The following is a 12,856-nucleotide window of genomic DNA, read 5'->3' as shown; positions in this document are numbered from 1 at the left end:
ATCACTGCACCAAGCCCGTCCATCTCAATGAAAGGTGAAAAAGCAATGAAGTAAATAGCTGAAGTACTAATATACACTCTAAAATTGTTTTTACTGTAATGAAATAATTGTATTTGTAGCTTTAAATAGACTTGAATATATTTTTGCAATTATTTGTCACTGCTTTGAATTTGCAGTTCCTATTATCTTTCACAATGCATTGTAAATCAAAATTCTTTATAGTTTTTATGTAATGGCTGGAAAAGGAAGGGGGTGGCACTGGGGATGTGGTCTGAAAGTCATGGGGGTGATAACCAAAAAAGTTTGGGAACCTCTGATTTGAAGCCTCATCTACATTTGCTGCCTCCACCCACAAGTTGCCTGTTTGCTTCTTCATGAGCCCTATCTTCTTCCCTGGCTACCTTCATGCCCTCAATATACAGCGCCTTTAAAATGAAAATTTAACCCCTTGGAAGTTTTCATATTTTATTGAATCACTGTGAATTTAATTTGGCTTTTTTGACACTGATCAACAGAAAGAAGTCTTTTATGTTAAAGTGAAAACATCTCTACAAAGTGATCTAAATTAATTACAAATATAAAACACAAAATAATTGATCCAATTTGTTTTAGAAATCACATAATTAGTTAACTGGAGATCACCTGTGTGCAGTCAAGGTGTTTTATTTGATTATGGTAAAAATACACCTGTATCTGGAAGGTCCAACTGCTGGTGAGTCAGTATCCTGGTAAACACCACACTGTGAAGAGCACTGCAAGCAGCACAGAATGAGATAACAATATCCAGTATTGGAAATAAGCATTTCCAGTCATCTATTGGTGAAGAATAAATTCCTGTTCACTGAAACAAAAATTTCTTATATTAAGTTTTAGAAAATGGTCCTGACTAAATACTGACTTGAAGAGGGTGAATACTTATGCAATCAATTTTTTTTATATATTTCTAATTAATTTAGGTCACTTTGTAGAGATCTGTTTTCACTTTTGACACAAAGTTCACTTTCTGTTGTTCACGGTCAATAAAAGCCAAATTAAATCCATTGTGATTCAATGTTGTAAGACAATAAGACATGAAAACTTCATAGGGGGTAAATACTTTTTTATGGGCACCGTATATACTCTTGGAAAATGCTTTGGGATTTTTCTTGGTCTTTGCACTCAATTTTTTTGGGTTCAGTATTACTGACATATGTTGTGAAATTTTTTGTTTTTGTGGCCGTTGTACAGTGCAATACATAAATATATATTATTTGTTTTTTTATTAAGTAGTGCAAAAAGAAAACAAAAAAAAAAGTATAGTAGTGTTCATGGGTGAGTTCATTGTCCGTTCAGAAATCTGATGGCTGAGGGAAGGAAGCTATTCCTAATTATTTCATTTTACTACTAAAATACTTCCTGTAGTCAGTTTCTTGTGTCCACCATGTGATTCTTTTTTTTCTTATTTATCCAGCCCTTTCATCCTTTGACATTCATAGTTCCTTGCATCTACACTCTGCAGATTTTGCCATTATGGGAGCACATTTGACCCTGAGCTTTCATCAGTTCAGGTACTTAGTTCTTGAGGTGCCCTTGTCCCTTTCCATAGCCATCTTAAAACTTAGTTATAGTCACTGTTTTCAAAATGTGCTCCCATTGAAGCTTCAATCATTCGCCTGGTTGAGTTCCCTAAGATTGAATTTGATATTGCCCCTTCTATAGAAGGACTATCTACACACTTGCTCAACATACTCTCTGGGTGCTTTTAATAATGCCATCCTCTCTGTATAGTATCACTTAATATTGGGTAAATTGAAGTCCTTCACTACTATAATTGTTTTGCATGTCAGTGTAATTTCTCTATAAATTGGCACTTCTCTTTCTTACTAACTGTTGAGTTTTTCGTGCACTATACACTCAGTGGCCACTATTGTGTACACATTGTTAATTCAGATATGTAATCAACCAACTGAGTGGCAGCAATTCAATGCATAGAAACATGCAGACAGGCTCAAGGGGTTCAGTTGTTGTTCAGACCAAACATCAGAATGGGAAAGAAATGTGATCTAAATGGCTTTGAGTGTGGAATGATTGCTGGTGCCAGACAGTGATTCGAGCATCTCAGATTTTCATCCACAGCATTCTCTGGGAGTTTACAAAGAATAGTGTGATAAACAACCAAAAAAAAATATAGTGAGCAGCAGTTCTGTGGGCAAAAACACCTTGCTAATGAGAGAGGTCAGGAGAATGGCTAGAGTGATTGAAGATGACAGGAAGGCAACAGTAATTCAAATAACCACACATTACGATTGTGGTGTGCAGAAGAACATCTCTGAATGCACCTTAAATCTGGAAGTGAATGGGCTACAGCAGCAGAAGACCACAAACATACACTCAGTGACCACTTCATTAGGTAAGTACAGGAAGTATCTAATAAAGTAGCCACTGGGTGTGTATTTTTAAATGAGTACCAAATAAATGGTTGAAGTTATGCAGTACTGTGCACAGGAATGAGTTGTCTGAACCAGTAACTAACCATGCTCAGTTAATGGGAAGCTGTATCAACTTAAGAGGAACAAATGATTAGACAGTGTTAGGTGAAGCTGAATGCCAGAGACCTGTAGAACTGCATAACCTATTATGTTACTCTGTCTAATCCTGATGTTGATCTTTTTAACAACATTAACACCTCCAGACAAACCTAGGTTTGTAAGAACGTTAATGTTCCCAATGAGGTAAGGATTTATCAATTCTCATGCTGCTAATGAAACCTGCCAGGAGTAGTGTAAGCTTAACCTGTGCAATATGAGAATTAAAAGCAGGCTTATCAGTCAGAACCAGTGGAGTGTACCACATTACCTTTTTATTGTTGTTGATGTTATCATATTATTTGAGTTTTTAATTCTTTGTTGCTGCTGCATGTGTTTTTATACTGAAGGGCATTTGTATTCACTGGAAGCATAGGACTTATATTAAGGAATCAATTTCTTTATCTTCACCACAAACTACCTCTATATTATAGTTATAGCTATATATAAGAATAATTCATTAATCCTCACAATTCCTAAATCTCTTTTGTGGCCTCTCTAGTGATGTTACATCCTGCTAACCAGAACTGTAAATTATATTCCAGCGGTGACAGTCCTAGCATGGTCTATCCTGCTCCTGTACTCTATAGTTAGGCCAATGAAGGCAATTATAAAGACTGGTATTTATTTAATTCACCTCTCTCCAAAGCATTCAGGGATCAATAAGCATGATCCTCTGTTCCATTGTGCTACATTTTTGCATTGTTGTGTCTCTAAATTTGTGTGTGCTGAGTTGGAGATTTTATTAATCCCCATCTAAGAGATTATTTTCAAAACAGAGTGCCACTCCCTAAATAGTCTCTAAGATTAATTTATGAATGGTAATTTGCATTTGTATAGTGGTTTAAAATGTCCCGGCAAACTGTACAGCAAACAAAATGTGACACAGAGCCACAGCAGGTGACAATCTGGTGTAACCAGAAGAGGAGGCTTCAGTAAAGGTTGCAAAAGAAGGCAGAGGTTTAGGGAAGGAATTCCAGGCAGTTGATGGTGAGTTGCACAAGACAATAGAGTTAAATTTCAAACTGAGAACAAAAGCATGAATTAATTTCCAAGTGTATAAACTATGGTTTGGGCAGCACACTAGGGGGCTAGGAGGAACTCTACAGGTCAGGCAGTATCTATGGAGGAAAATGAATAGTCATCATTTTGGGAAGGGTCTCTACTTGAAATATCGACTGTGCATTTCTCTCCATAGATGCTGCTTGACCCACTGAATCCCTCCAGCTCTTTGTCTGTTGCTCTTGATTCCAGGCTCTTCAGTCTCTTGTGTCACAGAACTAAGATTTGGGGACTGGATTATAGTTATAAATACATTATTCTTCTGTTGCGATTTGTGACCTCTGTGACACTAGAATCATTTACTTCTTGACAGTCCAATTGTGACTAATCTAGATTCAATCTAAGAGGATTTAGAAGTCCACTTGCATTTGAGCAATAAGTTGATAGGTCTTTCTTGTCATTTAAGTATAAATTTGTGTGATTGCAAGTTGATGAACTTATTACCCTTTCTGTTAGGTTTCACCATCACAGATAGCTTTGGCCAGCAGAGTCAATTTACCACAGTACAACAATTACAGGATTCCAGTAGTTTGGAGTCACAAGCTCTAACCCCCAGTTACCACCAGCAGAGCCTGCTTCAGGTCCCTACCACAGACAGTATCAATGTGGTGAGTATTAAACAAGTGAACTTTTAAGCTATATTCCTTGTACTGCTCTTGTTTAATCTTTGCATATAGAATTATGAAGGTTTGAAATCTTTAATTTTGCACATGGTACAAGGATTAGAAGGAGATACAAGCTGAGCCATAAAATTGTCCCACAAAAGATCTGAAGGAACAGCTGTGCCAAACCAGAATGTTTTACTGATACTGGATTGGATGTTTTTTATGTATCCTGACATAATAGGCCAAGATTGAACAGGGCATTGAAGCATGTCAATCAAACTTCATACATGTACATGTATGCACCAATGTAATGACAAAATTATTTGTAACAGCAACACAGGCATAGAGCATCAGATGAGCAGCATTCACAGAAAAACATAAACATAAATTATACAGAAATTTTACAAGAAAGAACACAGTTCTAAAAATAGCGAAGTCCAATTTGATGCAGTGATCAAAGTGGCTATAGCTTTGCTGAACTGTAGTAATTAGAATTTTACCAGTTAGTTCAAGAACCAAGTAGTTGAAGGGAAGTAGCTGTTCATGAATCTGATGGTGTGAGGCTTCAATACCTCTTGCCTGATGGTAGCTGTAAAAAGATGGCATGGCTCAAATGGTGGGGATCCTTGATGATGGATGTTGCCTTCTTGAGGTAACACCTCCTGCAGATACTGCTAGTCGTGGGGGGGGGGGGTGTGCATGTGATATACTGGGTGGAATCCACTACTCCTTGTTTGAAGGGCTGGAAGTTCTCCGACTTGAAGGGTTTAAATTACGTTTAAGTTACGTAATCTTTACTCTTTTTTTTTCTACTGGATAACAGATGATTGAGGGGTGATCTGACTGATATGTTAAAAAGATTTATTAAGTAGTTAAGAATTAATTTGCTCGAGCAAGAAAATCCTGAACAAAAGAATAGAAAGATAGGTTCAAGTTTAAGTTTATTGTCATTTAACTTTACACATGTAAACAACTAAATGAAGCAACATTCTGCAGGGACCAAGGTACAAAACACAGTGCATATGTTACATACCGCATGTAAAGTAAGATTAACGCAATGATATTAATAGATAAAAAGAAAATTCTGTAGATGTACAAGTTGATATAAAGTATGTATATGATATATTGTTAAATATGGAACAGTATAATACTACTGGCACTGTCATATGTAATATGTACTGGGTGGTAGCAGGGTGTTCAGAAGTCTCACAGCCTGGTGGAAGAAGCTGTCACCTAGCCTAGCAATCATTCTTATACTACAGAACCTTCTTCCTCATGGTAAGAAGTCAAAGAGATTGTGGGATGGAGGAAGGGGTCCTTGACAATGCTAAGAGCTCTGCGAATGCAGAACTTCTGCTATATGTCATGGATGGCCCCATTGTTTCTTTCAGCATTTAGATAGATAGATAGATATTTATTGCAATCTATGGAGAAATAGAGGAGAAAGGGAAGGAGGAGTGGCACTGGGGGGAGGTGGTGTAAAGGTGGGGGGGGTAGGGTGGGCAATTGAAGAAGGGGAGGGGTAAAAATTACCGGAAGATGGAGAAACTGATGTACATGTCATCAGGTTGGAGGTTACTCTGGCAAAATATGAGTTGTTGCTACTTTGGTCTGAGAGTGGCCTCATCATAGAGAAGGCAATGGGCCATCATGTCAGAAATGGGCCATCATGTCAGAAATGGGAACACTGACTCCCCTTAAACTCCCCTCAGAACTCTCTTCTCTTCACCTGTTACCTACCCATGGTGTTTCCCCCACCTCTTTCCTTTTTCCCAGTCATCTTACCAGATTCCTCTCTCTCCAGCCCTGTACCTTTTCTATATATTACCTCCTAGCTCCTTATTTCATCTCCTCTCCCCCAGCCACCTGGCTTCACCTATCACCTTCGAGCTTGTATTCCTTCTCTTCCACCCCCTCCGCCCCCCACCACCACCTTATTCTGGCTCTTCCCCTCTCCTTTCTGGTCCTGATGTTACAGGTAGAAACGTTTCATTGACTGTTGATTTATTTTCATAGATGCTGCCTAACCTGCTGAGTTGCTCCAGCAATTTGTGTGTGCTGCATAGAATATTGTGCATACCTTTAAATAAAATTATTCCTTGTGGAAAGGCTGAATGTCCCCTGTACTGTATTTCTGCAATATTTGTCTTGTTATGGGTGTAATTCAATATTTTCCTATTCAATGATATGATTCAATTAATTTTCTTTATCTATTAAATTTCTCTGTGCTTTTCCGTGCATTCTTCAGGCCACTCGGCTATTACATGAGCCGTCACCAGGAACATTGCAACTTCAAAGCCATCGTTCAGCATTCCATTCTGATAATGAGGACCAAGTCAGAAGAACATACAGGTTGGATATAGTGAGAAGTTATATGTGTTCCACTATGCTGGACACTTCCTCACTGGCATCTATTACACATTCTCACTTTTTGTATATCTACTGATCTCAAAAAAGCCCCTTCTTTCTGGCCAGTAGAGATGCCAGGCATATGTTTTCTATTGACCAATAAGATTCTGGCCATATCATCCTATGAATGTTGTCATTAACTTCAGACCTTGCTTCATGGTAACAATCTTGGGCCAGAATCTCCTGGATCTGAGATAGGATATTACCCACAATTCTAGTTGAGGTAGTACTGGGTTGTTGCAGAACTCAAAACATTTTTCATTTCTGCCCTGTTTGATGGACGTAAAAAATTATGCTGCATTACTCAAGAAAATTTAGAATTTCATGTTATAAATGCTTGAAATAGTAGATGAGGAGAGGACAGATGGGAAATATTTTAATTAAAGACCCATGAAACTTGCGTCCTCGTCAGCATTTGTCCACTATAGATGTGTGGTGCTCTTAGCAACAGCAGTGAATCTGTCTGGTGCATGTTCTCAGCAGAACATGCCCTTTACTAGTTCATGAAAGTGGGACATGAAACAGTACAGCACAGGAAGAGGCCTTTTGCCCCACAATGTTGTGCCGAACCAATTAAATTAGTAATCAAATGGCCAACTAAACTAACCTCTTCTGTCTACACAATGTCCATGACCTTCCTATTTCCTCACATTCAAATGCCTATCTAAATATCTCTTAAAGGTCTCTAATGTTTCTGCCTCTGCCACCACCCCAGGCACCACACTCCGTATGTGTATATTTAAAAAAAAACTTGCCCCTCACATCTCATTGGAAATTACCTGCCCGCCCCCCCCGACCTTAAATGCATGCCCTCTAGTATTAGACATTTCAGCCTTGGGAAAGGTGATACCTGTCAGTTTTACCCGTGCCTCTCATAATCTTATAAACCTCTATCAGATCTCCCCTCTGCCTTTGCTGCTCCACAGAAAACAACCCAAGTTTGTCCACCCTCTCATTATAGCTTATACCTTCTAGTCTAGACAATATCTGATAAAGCTCTTCTGCACCCTCTCCCAAGCCAGGATATCCTTCTTATAATGGGGTGACCAGAATTATATACAATATTCCAGATGCAGCCTAAACTGTACCACAGGAAAGGCAGTTAGTACCACAACCACTTTAAATGTTCTAGTCATCCCACTCCTAGAACTAGAAAGGATGTCAAAGACAGGCCAAAGCAGTGCCCAGAATTCCTACTTCTAAGTTTGGGATTTCTGTCTGTCTCCATTCAAATTGGTGTTGCAGTGAATGGAAACAGTAAATGAACTAGATGTGAATTCTGTAGTGTAAACTTGGCAAAAAAATTATACTACAGTTATTGTGGTGCAGTGTATATTTGTTCCTTAGTACTGGTCACATATGTGTTTATACGTATTTTTAATCTATGTTTGGATGTGCTGTTGGACACCTCTCTTGTCAGAGTCTCCATCTGAGGGCATGGAGACCAGATTCTCCCAAGCTAGAATGCAACTTATGAATCCCAATAGAAAGCTCTTGCTGAGTTTTCCCACATTATTCTCAAAAGCAAGCCAACTCATATTTGCTCAATACAGAGCCTGATGTCTGTGCTGCCAAACTCTTGAGGACTACTTGTGCCCATGGTCCTATAATTATTTACTCCTCACTAATGTGACCCTTTTTAATTAATTCATGCAGCGTGGGCATTGCTGGCAAATTTATCAACCTATCACTTCAGTAAATAGCTGACATTTAACCCCACATTGAGTGTGATTAAATGTAGACCAACCAAGAATGGATGGCACTCTTAGACCATAAGACATGGGAGCGGAATTAGGCCATTCAGCCCATCAAGTCTGCTCCGCCATTCCATCATGGCTGATCCCAGATCCCATTCAACCCCTTATCGCCTTCTCGTGTCCTTTGATGCCCTGACCAATCCTTCCGATTCAAAAGTTCATCAGAGAGCCTGGCTGGAAAGCAGTTGTAATGAATATGGTAGTTTCATAGATGTCATTATAATTACTAGCTGGTTAATCCAAATTAAATTTAGCTGCTGTAGACAGATTCGAAATATCTCTAAGTTACTTGCACAGACCTATGGATTACTAGTCAGGTACAAGCACTAGGCTCTGACTTCTTTCCTAAGAGAAGTGCTTCTTTATGCCTGCTGCCATTGTCACAACACAGGAATTGATAACCAGATGCGATAGTAGAGCCATTACAGAGATCATTGGTACAAAGTGATCAACATTTGTAACACAACTTTCAAAGATGAGTGGGAGTGGCTGGATGAAATAAGAAGCTGGGCGATAATAGGTAGAAAAAATGTAAAGGGCTGGATAAGAAGGAATCTGATAAGAGGGGAGAGTGGACCATGGAGAAATGGGTGCTAATGGGAGGTGTTAGGCAGATGAGAAGAGGTAAGAGGCAAGAGTGGGGAAATTGAAGAAGGGGGAGGGGGAAAATTACCAGAAGTTTGAGAGATCAATGGTCATGCCATCAGGTTGGGGACCCCCAACCTAGATGGAATATGAGGTGTTGCTCCTCTATCCTGGAACCTGGAAGTGGCTGTATTGTGGCAGAAGAGGAGGCCATGGACCAAAATGTTGGAATGGGAATGGGGATCAGAGTTAAAATGATTGACCATTGGGATATCCTGCATTTTTCGGATGGAGCGGAACTGCTTGATAACATGGTCTCCCAATCTACATCTGGTCTCACTTAGAGGGGGCCTCACTGGGAGCACTGGATACAGTAGATGACCCCAGCAGATTTGCAGGTGAAGTACTGCCTCACTTGGAAGGATTTGAATGGAGATAAGGGAGGAAGTGAATGCATAGGTGTAGCGCTGCTTCTGCTTGTGGGGTTAAGTACCTCGTTGGAGATTAGTGGAGTGGGCTGGCATGAATGGACAAGGGAATCCCAGAGGGAGCAATCCCTATCCCTGAAGAAAGCAGAGACCGGGGGGGGGGGTGGATGTGGGAGGGAAGATAATGATGTGTTTGGTGGTCGGGTCTGGTTGAAAATGGTGGGTGTTGTGGAAAATTATATTTTGAGGCTCATCGGGTGGTAGGTGAGGACAAGTAACTCTACCCCTGTGAAAGTGGCAGGAGGATGGAGTGAGTGTGGATGTCCAGGAAATGGAGGAGATGTGGTTAGGGCAGCATCAATGGTGGAAGAAGGGAAACCCTGTTCTTTACTGTTTTGAGGAGAATATATCAGGTTTATAAAGGGATATTGATGGGTTGAGTTATTGGGCAAAGTGATATGAATTATAAAATGTGGAAAATGTGAAGTTTCCTTTGGAAGAAAGAATGATAACACATTGTTAAATAGAGAAAGACTTCAGAAATCAGCAACACAGTGTGTGCCAAGTAATCAGGAAGGAAAATGTAACACTTACTTTCATTTTGAAATATTGAAGTCTTTTTAAAAGTCTACCAACTGCCAGGGAGAATACCTTTATTTGAGGAGAGATATTATTGAAGGCTGTTCAGATTCTGGGATGACCTCAGATATGAAAGGATTGTCTTATGAGGAAAGGTAGAATTAATTGGGTATGCACATTTTGGTCTTTAGAAAAATGAGAATGATTTTATTGAAATGTGTAAGATTTTTGGGGAGGGAGGCTTGAAGTATTGAGGATGTTTTCCTCATGAGAGTCTGGCCAGAGAGTATAGTGTCAGAATAAGAGGATGCCTATTTAAGATTGAGTTAAAGAAGAGTTCCTTATAAAGGGCCATAAATATCTGGAATTCCTTGCCACAGAAGTTTAAACCCTTGAGTATGTTTGAAATTGAGTCATAGAGTACTGCAATATAGAAACAGGCTCTTCAGCCCATCTAGTCCATGCCAACTAATCCCATTGAACTGCATCTGGACCATAGCCCTCCATATCCTTCCAATCCATGTGCCTATCCAAATTTCTGTTAAATGTTGAAATCAGGCCCACATCCACCACTTATGCTGCCAGTTTGTTTCATACTCACACCTCTCCGAGTGGGGAAAAAAAGTTCCTCTTCATGTTCCGCTTAAACATTTCACCTTTTACCCTTAATCAATTACCTCTAGTTCCAGTCTCACCCAACCTTAGCTGAATAAGCCGGCTTGAATTTACCATATCTATAGCCCTCATAATTTTATATTATCTCTATCAATCTCTCCTTATTCTTCAACACTAGGGCTGGGGTTCCCAACCTTTTTTATGCTATGGGTCACTACCATTAACCGAGCAGTCTGTGCACCCCTGATTGGGAACCTCTGTTCTAGGGAATAAACTCATGGTCTAATGTTTACTATCCCTTTTCTCCATTTTCATCTCTAATTCTGAAGGTATATAAAAGTCTAGTGCATTGTTAACACTGACTATTTTTACCCATCTCCTGCATTCCCCAGGTGTGAATTCTGTACCAAAGGTTTCAAGAAGTCAAGCCATCTAAAGCAACATGTACGTTCGCACACAGGTGAAAAGCCCTTCAAATGTCTTCAGTGCAATCGATGTTTTGTATCCTCAGGTGTTTTGAAAGCACATCAGCGAACACATACAGGTAATGGCTTTGAGTATACTGATGTGTAATAAGAGATGAGAGCTTGTATTTATACAAGGGATGGAATAGTAAATTTGCTGATGACACAAAGGTTGGGGGTGTTGTGGATAGTGTCAGAGATTACAGCGGGACATTGATATGATGCAAAACTGGGCTGAGAAGTGGCAGATGGATTTCAACCCAGATAACTGTGAGGTGGTTTATTTTGGTAGGTCAAATATGAGGCAGAATATAGTGAGTGTAGAGGATCAGAGGGAACTTAGGGTCCAAGTCCATAGGACACTCAAAGCTGCTATGTAGGTTGACTCTGTGGTTAAGAAGGCATGTGGTGCATTGGCCCTTGTCAACTGTGGAATTGAGTTAGAGAGTCGAGAGATAATGTTGCAGATATGTAGGACCCTGGTCAGACCCCACTTGCAGTACTGTGCTCAATTCGGGTCACCTCACTACAGGAAGGACGTGGAAACCATAGAAAGGCTGCAGAGGAGATTTACAAGGATGTTTCTTGGATCGGGGAGCATGCCTTATGAGAATAGGTTGAGTGAACTCGGCCTTTTCTCCTTGATGAGAGGTGACCTGATAGAGGTGTGTAAGATGACGAGAGGCATTGATTGTGTGGATAGTCAGAGGCTTTTTCCCCAGGGCTGAAATGGCTAGCACAGGAGGGCATAGTTTTAAGGTGCTTGGAAGTAGGTACAGAGGAGATGTCAGGGGTAAGTCTTTTACGCAGAGAGTGGTGAGTGCGTGGAATGGGCTAATAGCGGCAGTGATGGAGGCAGAAACGATAGGGTCTTTTAAGAGGCTCCTGGATAGGTATATAAAGAGCTATGGGTAAGCCTAGGTAGTTCTAAGGTAAGGACATGTTCAGCACAGCTTTGTGGGCCAAAGGGCCTGTATTGTGCTATAGGTTTTCTACAAAGTGTATGTTTCTAATCCCATTTGTAGGCTCAGAACAGCACATAGTGGTTTACAGCCAAAGCATTGTGAAAAGTGGTGAGTTTTCACAACGCCTGTGTGATAAATGAGAGCCATTTGTGGGCAAGCTGAAAATGCTTTCTCACAACACAGATAGTGATAGAAGTAGCAGTAGAGTCTTGAGTTCATTGATTTCAATTTGCTCTTGAAGAAAAAAAGGCCCCTGCTGGTTTCTGGTGGGAGCTCCGGCCAGCTAATTTGTCTAGCTGAAAATTTGAACTAGCTTGTTATCCACAGCAAATCAGTTTATTCCTTCAGAAAGTTTTGACTCCTGAATTTAGTTGTGAATTGTCTCATGCATTTCAATATAATTTTTAAAACAAAATAATTGGCCAAGCATAATACAAGTCAAATGTGATTCAGAACGGAATTGCTCTTTTATTGAACTACCTATCTTTTACTTAGAAATCACCGAGACAAAATAATTAAAATCTAAAATAATTGCACCAAAGTAAGTTAGGTGGAAGCAGACTCAATAATAACTTCAAAGGAGACTGCAATAAATACCTGGAATTGAGAAAGGCATGGGATTAGAACTAATTGAGTAGTTAGTTCAATGAATCTGAATAGATGTAAAAGGCTGAATGGTTTCCATCATTACGTTGATGTTTTGATGTTTAAACTGCTGTATACTGTAACACCAATTGCTGTGTTTCTGTCAGTATTTTTGAAACAAATGATATCTTATTTTAACATCTATTGGCATTTTGAATTATGTCTATACATGTTTAAA

General features: G+C 39.7%; 1 protein-coding gene across 3 annotated transcripts in view; it reads left to right on the top strand.

The window, feature by feature from the left end:
* The window catches only part of LOC134350557 (zinc finger protein 236-like), a 160,240-nt gene that overhangs the window by 102,892 nt on the left and 44,492 nt on the right, over nt 1-12,856 (top strand). For all 3 annotated transcript variants that reach the window (XM_063055924.1, XM_063055915.1, XM_063055904.1), the window contains exons 16-18: nt 4,083-4,234; nt 6,480-6,583; nt 10,997-11,148. In XM_063055924.1, coding sequence (XP_062911994.1) covers nt 4,083-4,234; nt 6,480-6,583; nt 10,997-11,148 — 408 coding nt within the window. The remainder of the gene's footprint in view (nt 1-4,082; nt 4,235-6,479; nt 6,584-10,996; nt 11,149-12,856) is intronic.

The sequence above is a fragment of the Mobula hypostoma genome, chromosome 1 (genome assembly GCF_963921235.1).
Source record: "Mobula hypostoma chromosome 1, sMobHyp1.1, whole genome shotgun sequence".
In the NCBI taxonomy this organism is placed as follows: domain Eukaryota; kingdom Metazoa; phylum Chordata; class Chondrichthyes; order Myliobatiformes; family Myliobatidae; genus Mobula; species Mobula hypostoma.
The sequence above is the reverse complement of the archived record's forward strand: the minus strand, read 5'-3'. Positions and strand labels throughout refer to the sequence as shown.